The following is a 19,760-nucleotide window of genomic DNA, read 5'->3' as shown; positions in this document are numbered from 1 at the left end:
ATATGTCTTGACCGCCGGAAACTTGGGACAATGAGCTGTTTTACGATATCCGGGAGAAAGACAGAATGTTTTTTAAAGGGCAACTGCAAAGGTTTCAGAATCTGACGAGCTTAAAGGGGTCGAATGTGTGAAACTCAAAGGTAAAGCAAGCGAAGTCGTTTTGGGCTAGCGTTTGAAATGGTGACGTAATCTCCGCTTAAAATCGCAATGGCCTTCAAGCTACTCCTCAACGCACAGCACTAAGTGGGGGCGAATGATAACATCATCTACGGTATCGGCACATTACCAACGCATAAACGCTTGGTTTGAAGGAAAAAGAAGACAACGCCACCGAAGACAAAAGCCCGCCGAGCGTTGTATGGCAGCATACAACGAGGCACGGCAGGGTGCCGTTGGCGGCAGCGGAGACTTGATATCTTACCGTCCGCGACGTCACTTTGAGCTTCTTCGCATTCCTCGCGTGCTGTGAGAAAAAGCCTAAACTTTAGTCATTGATTACGCCGGCATTTTAAAAGCTAGGTCAAGAAAAAAAAACTTGGCTAGCTTTACTTACAGCCTATATAGATTCGGATGCTTGAATATCGTGGAAATATGTGAAAGTGGTGATAATAATAATTGGTTTTGGGGGAAAGGAAATGGCGCAGTATCTGTCTCATATATCGTGTGGACACCTGAACCGCGCCGTAAGGGAAGGGATAAAGTAGGGAGTGAAGGAAGAAAGAGGTCCCGTAGTGGAGGGCTCCGGAATAATTTCTACCACCTCGGGATCTTTAACATGCACTGACATCGCACAGCACAGGGGCGCTTTGGCGTTTTGCCTCCATAAAAACGCAGCCGCCGCGGTCGGATTCGAACCCAGGTACTCCGGATCAGAAGCCGGCCGCCCTAGCCACTGAGCCACCGCGGTGGGTCACTGTAAAAGCGGTGTAGTTGCCCTTTTATTAATTGGCGGGGTAGAGTAGCAGGGTCAGCGCCTTTATACAGGGTGTTCCATCTAATACCACAAAACTTTTAAAAATAGGCTTTAAGTTACAAGAGCGCTTTTTTCTGCATAGCATTGTCAGTGATGAGTACATCAGAATACAACTAAGACGTCCTAACTAGCAGGTAAGTTAACTAGCATTGAATAGTTAACTTTTTAACAATTACTGTTAAGCTCCTTAATTATTGAGAGGAGTGTAGCCGACCGCTAGTAACATGTTCAAATCAGCCTTTAGAATTTCGAAAACATACATGTTACCTTCGGCGCTGTGGCCAAAGAAATGTTGGCCACATCGCGCCAAAATACATGCTCTTTCGACAAGCGTTCAGGCAAAGCAACCTCTCCAGTGCACGTAGCTCTTTGAAATAGCCAACATTTGTTGGGTAACAGCGCTGAGGGTAACAGCGTTTTCGAAATTCTAAACATCGATATGGATGTTACGATGTTACTTAATGTGGGCTGCACTCCTCTCAATAGCCAAGAAGCCTAACAGTAAAAGTTAAAAAGTGAACTATACAACCAATTTACGTTTACGTGGCGTTGCTGCTACTACAGAAATTGAAATTGAAAATTGGTGTTTGGAGAAAGGAAATCGCACATATCTGTCTCACACCTCGGCTGACACCTGAACCGCGCCGTAAGGGAAGGGATAAAGGAGGGAGAGAAAGAATAAAGGAAGAAAGAGGTGCCGTAGTGGAGGGCTCCGGAATAATTTCGACCACCTGGGGATCTTTAACGTGCACTGACATCGCACAGCACACGGGCGCCTTTGCGTTTTGCATCCATCGAAACGCGGCCGGCGCGGTCGGATTCGAACCCAGGTACTCCGGATCAGAAGGCGGGCGCCCTAGCCACTGAGCCACCGCGGCGGGTAGCTGCTACAGAGCCGACGCCGAATCCAAGCAAGGGGTCTTTTGCTGCTGTAGCTGTAAAATCTATTCCCCACCTATAGTAGCCTCTACCGAACGGCGCGCAGCTATGTACTACACAACAAATGCATCACATATAGAAGGAAAAGGGGAAACGGGGAAATAGAAGTGGATACATCGTCCTTTTCCCGCCTGTTCGTAGCATGTGTTCAACGCGTGTCCTATTGTGTGCTCAGTTTTTCAATATAGCTCTTCGTGTTTATCGCTTTCGCCGTTTGCAGGTTGCTATTCTGACCTTTTTTTCAGTGCTGTCGCTTTGCTGCGTTTGTCCTTTCACTATATTCAGGTAGACTACATGATGTCTCAGGAACAATCGCTAAGCGAATGAGCTGCTTTCTACTTTTTTTTTTTTTGCGGTGGGGGGGGGGGGAAGGGGGGGGCTCCAAGTCAATGTTTTGAAGTTGGTGGTCTGGGCTTAGCAAACACAATGTTTGGAACACGTGAAGCCGAGCTTGAGAATACAAAAAAAACTACAAAAAGCAAGAAAGCGTTATTTCAATGTGCTCACAGAATGAAAAGCCGTTTTGAGACAGGCGCTTTCTTCTACAAAATCAAAGATTGATGATCAATTGTAATTGCAGAAGCAAAGTCAAGATATCTGACGCGAGCATAACATATGTACGCACACGTCGCCATATTCCTTAAAGTGAATGGTAAAAAAATATATTGAAAAAGCTAACAGATTTTTGGAAGTGACAGATATACTCCGACAGACGCGGCCGCAAGCAGTCAGGGGGTATTGTGGGCAGAATACAGAGCGGACTCCACTTGAAGGACTCTCTATCGTTCGTGCACACGGCTACATAAGGGCATTAGGATAGTGTCTTTTGCTAGTCGCGATTGACCTCGTGAAAAAAATCATCACAGAACTGTTTCGAGGTTGTAACGCGAATGTTTAAGTGTTATAGCTGTGGCTCGAGAGCAAATAATGTTTCTCAGACACGTTCTGTATTTCTTTTTTTTCTCGCAAAGTCAGACAGCCAGTGTTGAATCTGCACTTTCCGATGACACTGTAGCCACAATCTGCAGTGATTTTTCTTGCGAAAGATCGCTCATACACTCTAAACAGAAAGGAATACAAAGGGGACCAAGCTGTCCTCTTGCGCAATCCCTTTTATAAAAGGGAGTGGACTATAGGACATATTACCGCCTTTATGGGCGTATCTGTGTTTTGAGTTCAGCAGTGACAGCTAACCTGTACGTATAGACACGCTGGTTAGAACGCACGAACTTGAACCCCCCTATAAACACGGTAACGTGACACTTGTGGCGTGCCCAAATCCACAGTTTTTCACTACCTGTGGGAGTGTTCTTCCCAACAGGCAGTACCCCCCCCCCCCCCGCCCAACCCCCCCATCCCCAATCTCACTCATTCTTCCTTGGAGGCTGCTTTACGGACCGCTCAGCCCGCCGGCCAGAAATGGCTGGTGGGTCGGGCTTTATGTGAAGCTCAAGCCCGTGGACCAGTCGGGGACCACCCTGGAAGATTTTTTTTTTTCGTCCAATAAAGTTGCTTCCATCCATCCAACCACTCTTGCAGGCGGAGTCGTTCTAAACTGCGTTTGTCCCCGAAAGGGTGCAGCGGGGTTTGCAGAGGCATACACCCCTAAGAAATCCGGGGCGCCCGACGCCGACCGGTGAGACGCTTGTGCCCATCCTTGTTCGGCGATAGGTTTCGAACGTGGTTTCGAACCAACCACCTCCCGCAGCCGCGGCGGATGCCCCAAGACCACTCTCGCCTCCAGTTTTTTCTTCCCTCTCCCTACTTTCCCCTAAAAGTGAAAAGCGGTATCAAAGTTTCCTCTCAACTTAGCCATCCGTCGCCTCCAATTTCCAGTAGTTAAACCACAGCTAATTTTTTTTTTGCGTTTCAAAGGAGGGGAAACGCAAAAAAAAAATGCTGGTGGTCTAGCTCTTGTTAACCCTGGTCGAAAGCCAAAAGCTGCATCTTTTGTGTTCGAGCGACTGGCGGTCTCCACGGCAGGCGTCGCATCGAACACACCTAGCGTTAGGCTGAACGCATCAAAGTGCACCGGCGTTTTAAGCAGAACCCGCTTTGATGCCCTGCGCATGCGATTCCAGCAGACACTTTCCCGCTCCACTCGGATGATGATGATGATGGACAACTTTTATTTCCACAGAAAATGGAGACTTTTTACTACTCCCCGCCCCCGGCACGCAGGCCTGGAGGGCGGGGGCCGGAGCCTCCGCGACTTAAGGCTCACAAAGACATTTTGGCTCTTCGCGGCCTCTGCCGCCAGGCGGAGCGCTTGTTTCTGCCGAGCGGGATCTTCGCTCCACAGTTGGGCTTCCCAGCTTTTTCCCGCTATGAATATTTTATTCGACTCCATGGGAGTTGGTGCACACCCATATTATGTGGTCGAGGGTGCCCATCTCCCCGCACGTCTTACAAAGATCGTTTTCATGTTCCCCTGGTAGGACGTAAACGACCCATACTGGTCAAGGTGTGTGACGTCACGTATGAAGTCGGCAGCACAGCTGGGATGCCTCCTTTTCGCAACACTGTGATGGAGCACACATCTGCCGCTCTCCACGGCAGGCGTCGCATCGATCACACCTAGCGTTCCGCTGAATGCATCAAAGTGCACCGGCGTTTTATGCGGAGCCACGGTATGGAACATTGGTTTTTGGGGAAAGGAAATGGCGCAGTATCTGTCTCACATCTCTGCTGACACCTGAACCGCGCCGTAAGGGAAGGGATAAAGGAGGGAGTGAAAGAAGAAAGGAAGAATAGGTGCCGTAGTGGAGGGCTCCGGACTAATTTCGACCACCTGGGGATCTTTAACGTGCACTGACATCGCACAGCACACGGGCGCCTTTGCGCTTCGCCTCCATCGAAACGCAGCCGCCGCAGTCAGGTTCGAACCCGGGAACTCCGGATCAGTAGTCGGGCGCCGTAACCATTGAGCCACCGCGGCGGGAAAGCACGGTGATAATAATAATAATAATAATTGGTTTTGGGGGAAAGGAAAATAGCGCAGTATCTGTCTCATATATCGTTGGACACCTGAACCGCGCCGTAAGGGAAGGAATAAAGGAGGGGGTGAAAGAAGAAAGGAATAGGTGCCGTAGTGGAGGACTCCGGAATAATTTCGACCACCTGGGGATCTTTAACGTGCACTGACATCGCACAGCACACGGGCGCCTTTGCGCTTCGCCTCCATCGAAACGCAGCCGCCGCAGTCAGGTTCGAACCCGGGAACTCCGGATCAGAAGTCGGGCGCCGTAACCATTGAGCCACCGCGGCGGGAAAGCACGGTGATAATAATAATAATAATAATAATTGGTTTTGGGGGAAAGGAAAATAGCGCAGTATCTGTCTCATATATCGTTGGACACCTGAACCGCGCCGTAAGGGAAGGAATAAAGGAGGGGGTGAAAGAAGAAAGGAATAGGTGTCGTAGTGGAGGACTCCGGAATAATTTCGACCACCTGGGGATCTTTAACGTGCACTGACATCGCACAGCACACGGGCGCCTTAGCGTTTTTCCTCCATAAAAACGCAGCCGCCGCGGTCGGGCTCGAGCCCGGGAACTCCGGATCAGTAGTCGAGCGCCCTAACCACTGAGCCACCGCGGCGGGTTGTAAGCACGGTGGGCAGAACCCACTTTCATGACGTGCGCATGCGATGCTGGCAGACGCTTTCCCGCTTGACCGAAGGTCAAGGTCAAAGGTCAAAGTCTGGATAGATGGTGCAGCAGCCGCTGGTGTCGCTGCTATAGCTGACGTTGTGTGTCGAACCTGACTACCACCAGTTATGCTCATGGTTTGACCTCTAGCTACATTCAAGGTCAAACTTGCGGTCCCGTTGTCGGCTCGAAAAGCCGGCGTGGTGAAGCGTTTCACTTCAATATTCCAAGGTATAAGCGAGACGCGAGGGAAGGGAAGAAGGCGGGAGTGAAAGAGGGAAAGAGGTGCCGTAGTGGAGGTCTGATGGTCGATATTGTTCTGGAGCCCTCCACTATGGCACCTCTTTCTCTCTTTCCTCTTTCACTCCCGCCTACTTCCCTTCCCTCGCGTCTCGCTTATTTCTTGGAATATTTGTTATAAGACCAAAACAGCAAGGCACACGCCGTGGAGGCTCAGTGGTTAAGACACTCGTCTACTGAGCCGGAGTACCCGGGTTCGAGCCCGACCGCGGCGGCCGCGTTTCGATGGAGGCGAAATATAAAAAGCGCCCGTGTTGTGCGATGTGAGTGCACGTTAAAGATCCCCAGGTGGTCAAAATTATCCGTGGACATCCACTACGGCACCTCTTTCTTCCTTTCTTTCACTGAAATTTAGAGGGGGTCAGTGTATGAGGGACGAGAGTTATGATGAGCCATGGCCTCCGATATAAGGCATGAATGAAGCCTTTGCTGAGCGTCCCCAGACGCGTCGCCCAGTCTTGGAGACCATATATACTTGAGCGTCATGAACGCCACCAAATGAACGGTCAGCGTCACGGCGCTGAACGCGCAGTTCAATCGCGGCAGGATGCTATGCAACGCCGGAGTGGGTTCTGTTTTTGAACAGCGACGAAAAAAAACTACGGCGTGTATGACCGGAATTTTGTGCCTGTTACTCGAAAACTGTTCGAAATCCTGTGGTCGTATTGGTTTCGTTTCGAATAATTTTTTGTACGTACTTTTTGATTCCTTCAGCGAATCGAAACGTAGGATATTAGATGCAATATTCAAAATTCCCAATATTCGCGCGCCCTATAAGAATGGCATCTAAAAAATTTCATTGCGCACACATGAACGCCGTTTCAATCGTTTCAATGCTGGTTGTTCGGTAAAATACGCGATCATTTCTATATCGATTTCTCAGTGATCCCATGGAGCTGCAACTAGTGAACACTCCCCAGTGTAGCGGTGGCTTCAGTTTTATTGCTACGAACAAGCGTATAAACTTTTCCCGCAGTGAAAGTGTTCGTAGCCGGGTAAAATGTTTAGGGGAATCCACCGAGGTGGAGTAACAAATTTGTAACAAGGGAGCAAATTACTCATTGGCATCCACCCAAGCGCAGCAATACGGCTACAAAGGAAAAAAAAAAGCTATAGAGCTTTCACACAAAGTTCACACAAACACAAAAGAATTTTCTTTAACTACGAAGTTTCTACGAAAGTTGCATAGCTTTCTTTGTAGCCGAATGGTTTTGTTTGGGTAAATGCCAATGAGCAATTTGCTCCCTTATTATTCGCAGCCATGGCTTACGTTCTGAAATTCAAGCACTTCGGTTTGCCGCACCCTGAAACTGTGCAACAAAACAGCCCCTCTCTTCTCTGCCTCAAAAAAATACCAAGCCTATGGCCTTTACAAATTGGGCAGCCGTGACTATACAAGCGACCAAATTCTATTGAATGGACAGCTGTGCAAGGAAGTAAACAATTATTTCAGGTGTCATGCATACCAAAGCGCGCATTAATGAACAGGCATGTACGAATCATATTTTACGGAACAGCGCAGAAAATGACACGGACAAAGAAAAGAACCCGATGACACGAAGCACTTTGCGTCGTCGCGTTCTTTTATGCCTCCGTGTCATTTTCTGCGCTGTTCCGTAGAAGATTAATAACCAACAAGCCCGCTCTTCCATCTTTCCGAATCATGTGCATAGCCGATATATGATTAGTAGGTCGTTGTATAATCGACTCCTTCGCTTGCAACTGCTCTTCAGCCTTCATGATTCATATGAAACTTTTCACCGGGACCCACAAAGACAGTCCCTTTTTAAGCGAGAAGCTTCACTACGCTATGCAAAGCAGTCTTCGTGTAGGCATCACAACGACCTTGAACGACCTTCAGCCCAACCAAGGATAGCCGTGTATATGACCATATGTGGTACAGTAATAGTATCGAACTCTTGACCGTGACCTTGACCCATGACCTTTAGTTGACCTTTGACCTCTGAACTTTCACTTTTGACATCGGGTTACCTTTGGGTTGACTTTTGACCTTAAGAACATGCGATGGGGTGATGTAAAGCCACGTGATGACATCCAATGGGGATGTCGTAAGACCATGTGATACCACGTGATAGCCCCGCGAGCGTGTGGCGAAGCTGCCATGGACGAGTCTCAGGCGCTTAGCAAGCGTGCACGCCTTTCGCTGAATTCCAGGGTTAGTCAAGTTAAGCCACTAGCAATTTTTTTACAACCCGGACAGACAAATTAGGAAAACGCGGTATATGGCTCATCAACCTTGAAGAAAATCCTGCGTTCCGTTCACGAGAAATGGACCCAAAATCTACGTGATCTCATGACGTCACTGGCAGAGCGTATATACATCAGGAAAGGAAGAAAGATAAAATTCGTAAATAAAGTTTCTACCGAAGAGGATTTTGACTCCAGGCCAGTGGGAACAGGTCAGCTTCAGTGGCCGCTCCATTAGAAGAGCTTCGCTACATCCAGCTAGCATGCTTTTGCATTCACAGCACGTAACTAGTCTTAAAGGGGCGCAGAAGAGGGGTCGGAATAAAGTTGAGGAATGCCTGGATGTTGCGGTATGCGTTTGGTTGCGGTATGCAGCATGGAAGGACGAAGCCTCTCAAATATCCTCCAACAAGAATTTTTTTTCGTGTTTTGTAGAAGCTGAGTAATCTTACGTGTTTACGCGTCTTCGGGTCTTTCTCGTCCCGTCACTTTTTGCACGCTGAACTGTCGGCGCTTCTCCGCCGGCCCCACCCACTCGCCCCTGCGCGGGCTGCAGACACGCACGGGAGAAGGAGGGGAATGGGAGGGGCGGAGCTTCCGGCCGTGGCCATGCTAGCTGCATGACGTCAGGAAAAGACGTCGCGCCGAACCAATGACAGCCCTCCGCTGCTGACGGAACGAGTGCTACATGACGCGTTGCGCGCGGATTCGGACGAAAGCTTGGCACCGCAAGTCGCCGTGAAGCGTGAAAAATATATTGTAAATGATCTGTTCCCTTTTGAGGCCCTGTACGCGGCATGAACACTCGGTGGTATGTGAGCGTATTATAATCAACCTCAAACATGCCTTTCAGGGACCCTTTAAGTGTCCTCCGTAATTTTATGCGTGTCCATTCATACTGACTGTTGCATAAATCACAGAAAATCGGAAAAAATATCTCGGTCTAATCGTGCGTTTGTTCGGGCTCAATTTTCGCACACAGGTTGCATTTGCTGGTCACTTTTGTTTTATACTACATTTAGGTGAGGTACTTGCCTGATTCGGTCAGAATGAATCTAAAAACTCCATCGTTTACGGCGACGGCGGGCCGAAACGACAAGCTAGCTATCGGCAAGCTTTCGCCACAGTCGTGCCGGCAGCGCCATCTGGGCTCGCCGAAGGAGCGAGCACTCTACCATTGAGGCTGCGGTGAAACGAAAGGGGAGAAAGCGGCTGCGCTGTTGGTTAGAATGTGCTTTCTCTGGTATTTTATCTACATTGGGTTTTTTAAGGAGGGTGGTGTTTTTCCTATTCTGCTGCAGGAAATACCCCAGGATCCTAATGATGCTGACTATCGGTATACCTTACTCCCTCCCACGTATACCTCCACTGGTTTATGTAGGTGCGGTAGGCGGGATTCTTGTGTTAGTTGTACTTTGCTGCACATTAATAACAGTTAAGATTTCTGAGGAGAGCAAGATAGTCCCCTAGCTACGGCGTAGTTCTCAACTATATTGACGCCGCTTCTTGCCGTCTGTATGAAATACCGGCGCTCGAGCCTCCTTCGGTCCAAATTGTGACGTCGTCTGCATAGATGCTATGTCTGATGCCTTCTGTCATATTCAGCTGGGACGAGAGATCTGTCACTGAAAAATTGAAAAGTACCAGAGAAAGAACAGATCCCCGTGGCGTCCATCTACCCCCCGGTACCGATGGGCTTGGATTCGAGTCCCACGAAGCTAACTTCAGTTTTCCTGCAGATGAGGAAATCTTTGACATTGTTGAAGCCCTTGCTTCCCACTACAGCCGAATTGAGGCCTTCGAGAACCGCTCTGTGCTCAACATTATCAAAAGCCTTAAAAAGCTTCAGACGTATATCGACCAGGTAACGGGGATATTCGGGCGAATCTCCCTCAGGAACAAAGGCCTCAGTGAACACTTCCTAATAAGTCTGGTTCGTGCCATCATAATCAGCAGGACAGATTATGCCACCCCGTTTCTCTATCTCAATCCGGGCGAAGCGGAGAAGTTCGAGATAATGATTAGAACGTCATTCAAACGGGCGTTAGGCACCCCCCCCCCCCCCCCAACTCCTCGACAGAGAAGCTTCTAGCTATTGGAATGCATAATACCTGGGAAGAGACTGTCAAAGCGGTCAGGGGGGTGCAGATCTGGCGGCTCAACTCCACTGTAGCGGGCCGAAAAATGCTACAAGAGCTACGGCATTCATCAGGAGAGCCACCCTATGACGCTGAATCCCTGGAGCATGACACGCGGAAACTATTCAAAATCGCACCGATTCCTAAGAATATGCACCCGATCCACGACAAGGAACGAAGGGGGCATGTAGCAAAATTTATTCAAAGTAAACTAATGAAACACCCTCCTGAAGAATCAGCCTATTACGACGCTGTCTGCGGGCCAGAAGGGGCCGCAGTGATAGCAGTGGTGAATGTGGGAACCATTCCCAGAAGGTAACTGGATCCGTTAATACGCGTAACGCTTTGATAGCTGAAGAGGCTGCGATTGCGCCAGCATGTACAGGTACTAGAGCCAAAACTATTCTCTCAGATAATAGGCGGCTGTTAGGAACTTCGGCAAAGGCCTAATTTACAGGCAGGCGGCCAATCTACCGAGGAAGCACCCGTTAAATCGGGAGGTTTCAGTCATCTGGGTTCCAGATCATGAGCGTCTACCAGGCAATGAGGCTGTCCATCGCCTCGCTCGAGATGTATACACCCGAGCGGCCGTAGAGACCCCGCTACCTGGAGACAAAGACCCCTTCATCACCTTCAAGGAGCTCTCTGAGACTCCCAGACTTGGCCGAATTAAGGACCTATCCACTACCAGATAGGTCGCTAACCAGGGACCCCGGAAAAGGGGGGAGGGCGGTCGCTCTCCCTAACATTTTTTCAGAGGGGCCCGCACCCCCAGTCCCCAATTGCTTGCACTTGGATCAGATTTCTGACAGTGAAAACACTTCAGTTCTAGGACTCTTTTAATGCAAAGTACAGTGAGGCTGGGCTACTTGGCTTCATAGCCATTTGTAAAGCATTTCGCATATGAGTAACCTAAACCAGTCATGTCATTAGCCGAATTTAAACAAACCATGCACAAACTTTTTTAATGCAATTGATCACTGCTCGTGCATAAAACTTCCCATTTCGATTCGTTTTCTATTGCCGTGAATCTTCGCGTCGTTTGTTCGTTTGCACTGAAAACCGCCGGCACGCAGCTTTATTATTTTGTATTGCAATGCGAGATGCGACCAGACTTATCTCTGTTGATCGTGTCCTCGTGCAAATGCTTCCACATCTTTCCAGATTGTTGTAGCTGCTTTTGGATCTTTATCTCGAAAGTTCCTTGCCAGCATTAAATTGAGCGCGGCCAAGAACTGCAGGCATTCACTTCGATGACCGCTGAACACGCTTGTGGCTAACGCCGCCACCGTTTGGAAGCATGTTCGTTGTCTTTCTTACTGCTAGAGTGGCGTCACCCCAACGCGACAGTTTACATAAACCTTTGAACATTCATAACTAACAAATTAATAATACATGAAATTTATTATGTAAATGATCATTAAATAAATAAATAACAAAATAAGCTCGAAATCTTGCCCACCCACTCAAAAAAAGGTTCCAGGGTCCCTGTATAATAATAATAATAATAGTCATGTTTATTTTCGCCACTGAAATACAGAGGAGCGAGAATAGGTGGCTGCAGAAAAAGCTGCTCTATCGGCAGCTTGACGGCGCTCCAGCCACCTTTACATCAGGAGCAATGGCGAGGCATACAGTGCACATCTGAAACACCATTGTTATTTTTTTGCTTTTTTTAAAAGGCCTATCTTGCAGTACAACTGCACTTGCAAAACAAAATGGAAAACGAAAATAAAGGATTCATTTTTATACATGTGCACAACACAGAGATGATGAAATAACACTGAAAGGCACACAGAAGGGGAAAACGGACATGGAATACAACATCAACATGGTTCACCCGACAAAAAGGTTGGCGATGTGTCTACGCGGGATTGAAATGGCATCCACGCTCTGGAAGTCGAAATCATTTAAAATGGATGGTAATGAATGTCTAATTCTTTCGGTGCCGTAGCCCGTACGCGAAAGGGAACAAACCATGATGGATGGTACCGAAAAGTGTAGGTTTTTGGATTTTTTGTAAGGTGTGCTAAATTTAAAACTCTTTCCGATCTTCCTTGCACTGCTTTTCTGTAAGCACATAGGAGTTTGTGTGTGTAAATATTATTTGCTGTCATAACCTTGTGTTTTCGGAAAAGTGGTTGTGTATGTTCAAGCCTAGATTTGTTTTCTATTGCACGGATTGTTCTGTTCTGAAGTAATAAAAGTTTGGTAATGTTAGTTCCGCAGGTGTTTGCCCACACTAAGGCGCAATAGTAAATTTGTGCGTTAAATAGAGCGTTGTATAAAAGTTTCTTAATGTTACTCGGAAGTATTTGGCGACATCGGTTCAACATACCTACGACCCTGCATAGTTTCAATGAAATCCTTTTAATGTATTCGTTCCAAGTCATATTTGCAGAAAAGATTACTCCTATTGTTTTTACATGTTTTACTGATTTTATGCAGTAGGGACCTAAGTGAATATTCTCAGGTGGTGTAATGGGGGTTCCTGGTGTGCGGAACATAATGCATATTGTTTTAGATTCATTCAGAATTAATCTATTTATGCGGCACCATTCCTGAAGCCCATAACAGAAAGTATCGGCTAGATGTTTTATTTCCGAAAGGTCCTTGCCTGAAACCAGCACTGTGCAATCATCTGCATATATTATGCATTTATATTTTCCGGGAATTCTTACATCTTCTTGTCCTTAACACCCTCAGAATGTAGGGCCTGGCGAAAAACTCAGGCCAATTGCTTCTTCCCTTATGTTACTCCGCACAATGAGCTTACAGGTGATCCGGAGGCTTACAATCTCTGCAACGTACCTCTGAGTCAAAATCATCTAATCTGGCAATGCCCCGAATCTCCGGAAGCTAAATAGACTGATCCCGTTGATAAAGTTGCCTGGGACTGCTACATCCGCAGCCCAAATGCGGATGTACAAAAGATCGTCCTAAGCCTGGAGGAGGAGGCTTACTCCAAGACCTTCTCTGCGGTCATGGCGCAGGAGGGCCGGAAAGGGGGAGACCCTCCCTCCCCAAGGGGGAGACCCTGCCCCAGGCCCATGTCGGTGTAAATAAAGTCTTCTCTCTCGCTCTCTTTAAAAATTGGGCGCAGAAAACGCTGTTGCACGCAACTGCCCTACTCCCCGCACCTTGCGTTTCACCCATGAGTTTCTCCTCTTCGCAGCCTCCCGCCGTAGAGCGCTCGCTCGTCTGGATGGCGCATGATGGCGCTACCAGCATCATTACTTAGAAACACTTTTTAGGAGAGGTGGTGGGTTGGTTGGTAACGACTTTATTTAAGGTCCTGGAGAGCTTTCACCGCCGGGGCCTTAGGTCTCCCACGTGGGGACGTCAAGGTGTTGCCTCGCCGCCGCCCCGCGGGCCTGCTGGACGGCCCAGAGTTGGTCACCGAGGCTGGGGCTGCGCAAGGTAGCGGCCCACCGCGGCGGGAGGGTTCTGGAGTTAATAATAATAATAATAATAATAATAATAATAATAATAATAATAATAATAATAATAATAATAATAATAATAATAATAATAATAATAATAATTGGTTTTGGGGGAAAGGAAACGGCGAAATATCTGTCTCGTATATCATTGGACACCTGAACCGCGTCATAAGGGAAGGGATAAAGGTGGGAGTGAAAGAAGAAAGGAAGAGGTGCCGTAGTGGAGGGCTCCGGAATAATTTCGACCACCTGGGGATCTTTAAAGTGCACTGACATCGCACAGCACACGGGCGCCTTAGCGTTTTTCATCCATAAAAACGCAGCCTCCGCGGTCGGTTTCGAGCCCGGGAACTCCGGATCAGTAGCCGAGCGCCCTAACCACTGAGCCACCGCGGCAGGTTATTCCGGAGTTAGCACCGTGCGGGTTTTCGTTGCAGTCCCAAAGCATGTGGGTTAAAGTGGCGCTATTCGTGTGGCAGACCTTGCATACATTTGTCGGGTATGTGCAGGGGTAGAGTCCGTGGTATCGTTCCGGGTTGGGGTACGTGAGCGTCTGCAGTTGTCTGAGGGCCACCGCGTGCGCCCTGTCCAGGTTGTCGCTGGTCGGAGGGAAGGTTCGGCGGGCCAGGCAGAGGGCCTTGGTAATTTTGTTGTAGCTGGTCAAACAGTCTTTCGCGCTGTCCCATGGACGACGGTCGCCGGCGCGGTTCGCGAGCTCGCGCGCCTTGGCGTGTGCCGTCTCGTTTCGGTTGCGATATATCTTCGATACTTCTTTCTCCCATGTGCGCCGGGAACCACTGAATTCTGGTTTGAAAATCTACCTCCCGCTGGACTTGTCGATTGCTCAGGTCTCGGGCCGCGCTCTGTGAGACCCATCCTTTGGCGAAGTTTCGGACTGCTTGTAGCGAGTCACAAAGAACCGTGGTGCACGTCGGATCCGTGAGGGCGAGTGCCACCGCCGGTTTCTCCGCTCCTTCTGCGCGCTCGCACGCTACACTTGCCGTTATGCGCTCTTTGTCACTCGAATCGACGACCGCAACCGCGAATCGCGAGCGTTCTGCGTATTCCGCGGCGTCAACGAACCTTGTCCCCGTTTCGTCTCCGTGGCAGTGTAGGAGAGCTTGGCCCCGGCTACTCTTCTTCCCCGGTTGAGTTCCGGGTGGACGTTCCGTGGAATCGGGTCGACTCTTATCGTTTGTCTGATCGCGTCCGGAACGGTGACTTTCTGGCCTTGTTGTGCGTGGTAACGGATGCCGAGACTTTCCATGATCTGGCGTCCTGCTCTCGTGCCCGCTAATCTTTATATTCGCGAAGGGCGCTGCGCCTCTGCGATTTCGCTAAGCGTGTTGTGAAGCCCGAGCTGGAGCAATCGGTGCGTGCTGGTGGATACCAGTTGTGGAATGCCGCGACGTACGCAGTATGGCTCAAGACGAAAGAGTGTATGAGTCGCGTGAGACTCGCCTCCCTCATTCCGTTTCTTCTGCTAGTGACCCTCTTGAGGATTCGCATGGCGTTAGCCGTCTTGTGCTTTAATTTAGTGATCGTTTCGCCGTTCACGCCGTTGGCCTCGATTATCATGCCGAGGATCCTAATTCTGTGCACTATCGGGATGGTTGCTCTTGTGCTAGTGCGTAGTCTGATCTCTTCGTATTCTCGTCTGGTCGTTGCCGCATTCCGACCACCCCCGGGTGGTCTGCCCCTCTGCGTAGGGCGGTAGAGTAGGAGTTCCGACTTTTTCGGCGAACATCGTAATCCCGTACCCACGAGGTATTCCTCTATTGCCTCGATTGCTAGTTGCAGTGCCGTTTCGATGTGACCGTCGCTCGCTGCCTTCGTGCACTCAGAGGGTTATGTCGTCGGCGTATATGGTGTGCCGGACGTCTTCGAGTTCTTGTAGCTTTTCTGCTAGCCCGGTCATGACCAGGTTGAAGAGCGTGGGCGAGATGACGGAGCCCTGCGGGTGCCGGTGCTTCCCAGCGTTTGCTCTTCTAGCTGGATATCCCCTGCCACTAAAACAGCTCGCCTGTCTGTCAAGAAATATTTTACCTAGTTGTACGTGCATAAACCTAGGTTTTGCCGTGATATCTGGTGTAAGATCGCCGAGTGCGCGATTCTGTCGAACGTGCTTTCAAGGTCGAGTTGAGTTGAGTTGAGTTGAGTGGTTGTAAACTACCGGTGGGATTAGCCTTGCAGTTGCTGCCGGCAATTGCTCCACCGTAGCGACACTTAAATAGAAATCACAGAAACACTGTCCGCAAAAACCCAAATAGACACTCCTGAGGTCACCATGTGGAGGCCAAATCCGTGTCCTGCAGGTAAAGTAGAAGAAGGCGAGAAGCATCCCTTCTACTCGACTGGCTCCCGCGCGGGAAAACAATGTCCTGAAGAGAACTGTGAGGAACTCCTGCCTTCTTGAGGGATCCGAATAACACAGCCCGTTCCGCGTTGTACAAAGTACAGCACAAGAGGTAATGTTCTATGTCACCACACACACCACACGTTGAACACAATGGTGACAACGCTAGGCCAGTCAAGGTCGAGGCCGAGAATTGCTCTGGTGCCTCTAGTCGTGCCGTCAAGCACCTGGTGCTTCAGTTGTATCATCGCGTCTTGCGTGGACAATTTTGGGCGGAATTCTATTATGGATGGTGGGTATGCCCCTTTCTGCTCTAAGCTTGCCAGTGGTTAAGAAGTGCGTGCTCAATGGTCTTTCCGACGCACGGCGTTAGAGATATGGGGCGAAGGTATATACCGTATATCCCGCTGCGCTCTTGAGAGCACCCATTCTGTTTCGAACAGCAGCCTGAAAGGGCTGACAGTTGAGGCCATGTATGTGTCTTTGTACCTCGTAATGTTGGATGTTAACCCTCCCAGGAGGGACGCCCATGCCACGTATGCCGGGCTGGCACTGGCACTGGGGTTGTCGAGGCTCGGCGCTTTTCCGGGTTTCAGGATTAGTATCATTCTCGCAGTTTTCCACTGTTGCGGGAGGCTGCCGCGCTGCCAGCAGTCATTGATGAATGCCGTTAACTGTTCCATGGATCGGTCGTCGAGATTCTTCGGGGCGCGATTCGACACCCCGTCAGGGCCCGGCGCCGATCTGCTGCGGAGGTAGCGCAGTGCCGTCCTGATCTCTTCTGCGCTAAAGTCCTTATCCAGTTCTGCGTTCGGATCCCCCTCATATGGGCCGTGTTGTGCGGTCGAAGTGTGCGGCAGGTACTTCGCTCGTAACCGGACGGTCACTGCATCTTCACCGTGCTTCTCGAGCTCCTTGTGTAATAGACGTGAGAGCCTAGGCAGTTCCTCTGGTGGGACTTGGTCTTCGTTTCGTCCAACAGATACCTGAACAGGTTCCACGACTTCCCGTTGTGTAGTTGGCCGTCGACTGCATTGCATAACTCGTCCCATTGCTGGCGGTTGAGCGTTCGGCAGTGCTCCTTGATGTTGCGGTTAATCTCCGCTATTTTCTTTCTGAGTCTCCGATTGAGGCTCTGTCCCTTCCACCTAGCCATGACCGAGTTCTTCGCCTCGATGAGAGGCGGTTACGTAACATTTTTTGAAGGCCCCCCCCCCACCCCCCCTCCCCCCCCTGCGTCCCCCTACTTGGCCGCCGTCTGTTATAGTCCCAGCGCGCTTGGGCATGCGCAGCAGGCAGTGCAGCAGATGACGCTGCTGCGCCGAGCGTTACTATTGGCTGCGCCGGCGGCAAATTCTCCCAGTAGTCCTTGCGAAAGCGCGTGACTTCCGGCACATTTTCTGGAGGGCCTCGGCTTAAACTCGCAGTTTTGGTTCGCCGTCGCCACAGACTGTGAAGATTTCTAATTAACTTTGACCGAGTCAGGCAAGTACTCCACCCAAAACATAACATGAAAGAAAACTGACCGCCAAATGCCACCTTTGCGCGAATTTTAAGCGGTAACGAGTGGGCGGTTAGGCGAGGGAATTTTTTTTCGATTTGCTCTGATTTCCGCAACAGTCAGTATTTAGTGTTTCGTGGCTTATGTTGACGGACATAACTACAAAAAGGAGATAGATGGTTTCTGGGAAAGATAATAATAATTGGTTTTTGGGGGAAAGGAAATGGCGCAGTATCTGTCTCATATATCTTTGGACACCTGAACCGCGCCGTAAGGGAAGGGATAAAGGAGGGAGTGAAAGAAGAAAGGAAGAATAGGTGCCGTAGTGGAGGGCTCCGGACTAATTTCGACCACCTGGGGATCTTTAACGTGCACTGACATCGCACAGCACACGGGCGCCTTAGCGTTTTTCCTCCATAAAAAGAAAGAATAGGTGTCCATGGTTCATGTTGACGGACACATCGACAAGAAAGGAGATAGGTTTCTGGGAAAGAAAGAATGTAGCCGCTTCGTTGGAGGGGAAGAAAGACTGATCCCCGTAAACCACGGTTTAATCGACACTACCACGATAGCGCTTGTTACCACGCATCAACTAAGAGCATTTTTTCAAATATCATCATCATCAACGTTAGTATTACTCTAAGATGCGTTGGTGCGCCTCTTTCGCTTCGTGTGTTTATTTTCTGTTGTGGGTGATGCGATCGTATGCGTTGTAACGATGTCAGCCTACAACCAGATACTGGAAAACAAACTAAAGGAGCTGGCCAAAGGAGGATCAGCGGTTGCCAAGCAAGAACTGCTGATACAGCAGAAGAAACGTGAAATCGAGGCCAAGCTTGCTCAGAAAGCGCAGTCGCAGTTCTCTTCCGTAAGCCTAAAAGCCAAAGGAGTGCCAAGAAACAAGACCCCGCCGGCGCCGCCGCAGAAATCGTTCGTGAAACATCGTACCTTTCACTGCTTTACTTTGAGAAGCTGCAAAAATTACTACTTGCAGTAGTGTGGCATGACAAACCCACATGCGGCTACAGTTTGTTGTTACTTGCTTTCGGCATCGCCGTTTCACTGAACGTAGTCTTTGCCTCTCTTCTACAGGCGATTCGATGTGCCTCCCGCCTCTGAAGCTGCGGCATCAAAGATCAACAATTTCAAGAATGATGGAAGCTTTCTGGAGCAATTTCAGCGGATGCAAAGCATGAAAGGCGAGCCCTCAAGGGAAACTTGTTTTATTGTTGCTGCACGTCAGTTCGTATGAAGCGCATTGTAAAGCAGTTAAAACATTACCAGTCTGATTTTTTACACGAGCCCCGTTACATACGCTTTCATACAGGCAGTAGTTGCTTCCGCTTTGTACTTTCCAGTAAAAGTCGCAAGTCGGCAGTACTTGGGCAGTGATGTCGTTTGCGGCTTTGGTGGGGACCGTTGTTTCCGACTTGATTTGTTTAAGCCAAGTATACTAAAGAAGTTCTGTTTTACCTCGACAGCAGCTACAACTGGCAGAAGTCAGGTCAAAGTAGAGCCACCGGACAACTCGAACTCGAACAGTGGTTCTCAGCAAGGTTTTAGTGGGCAACGAATAAAGACTGAACCCTCAGAAAAGAGTGCTGGAACATCGCAGCCAACTGGCCTCGTCATCAAGCTGCAAGCACCGGCCCCTGTCAAGTGAGCTTCTCATAATCAACTAATTTGTGACAGCTGAATTTAATGATGAGCCTTTTTGGTCGTTCTGCTTACTCGCAGTCATTGGTTCACTTGCAGGAGATGCGTTGTGTGTCAAATTCCACTGAATTGATGAATGGCGGTAACATTGTAATTCTTGTTTAACTTGGGTGTGCACTTAATTATATCGAAAAGAAAGGGGTTCCGAACAGTTGAGAAATCTGAAGTTCAGATTTGTAACGTTCAGAAATCAAGTTCAGGGTTCGGCAATGAACAGTCCAACGCTTTAGCAGGCTCTTTATGGCCTTGATGTGATAGCACATGAAAGGCAGTTAGAACTGTGCTGATGAAAATTCTTCCTGTGCTTGTATAGAGAGCTTACCTCCTGGGTCCCCTGTGACTTCAAAGTAACTTTCTACCATGTGCCTCTCAGTTTGCACATCAGTGTTTGACACACATCCTAAAAATGTCGAAGAACATCACTCACAATAGCACATTCCAAGCACAAAGGTTATGTGGTATAGTGGATCTTGTGTAGTAAATCCAGCACGTAGGCAGAGACGGTGCACAGGTGATACACAAAAAGGCTGCTCTTAT

General features: G+C 49.1%; 2 protein-coding genes across 5 annotated transcripts in view; one reads left to right on the top strand and one right to left on the bottom strand.

Annotated features, from left to right (window-relative positions):
- The window catches only part of LOC144126237 (salivary anticoagulant protein P23-like), a 339,317-nt gene that overhangs the window by 192,195 nt on the left and 127,362 nt on the right, over window positions 1–19,760 (bottom strand). The window lies entirely within an intron of this gene.
- LOC144126228 (SURP and G-patch domain-containing protein 1-like) overlaps window positions 18,151–19,760 on the top strand; it is a 28,235-nt gene continuing 26,625 nt past the window's right edge. For 2 of the 3 annotated variants that reach the window (XM_077660276.1, XM_077660274.1), the window contains exons 1-3: window positions 18,151–18,437; window positions 18,600–18,706; window positions 18,989–19,166. In XM_077660276.1, the coding sequence (XP_077516402.1) occupies window positions 18,226–18,437; window positions 18,600–18,706; window positions 18,989–19,166 (497 nt within the window). In that variant the 5' untranslated portion in view covers window positions 18,151–18,225. The remainder of the gene's footprint in view (window positions 18,438–18,599; window positions 18,707–18,988; window positions 19,167–19,760) is intronic. The other variant, XM_077660275.1, reaches the window with a different exon arrangement.

The sequence above is a fragment of the Amblyomma americanum genome, chromosome 3 (genome assembly GCF_052857255.1).
Source record: "Amblyomma americanum isolate KBUSLIRL-KWMA chromosome 3, ASM5285725v1, whole genome shotgun sequence".
Taxonomy (NCBI): Eukaryota; Metazoa; Arthropoda; class Arachnida; order Ixodida; family Ixodidae; genus Amblyomma; species Amblyomma americanum.
This window is presented reverse-complemented; position numbering and strand designations above follow the sequence as displayed.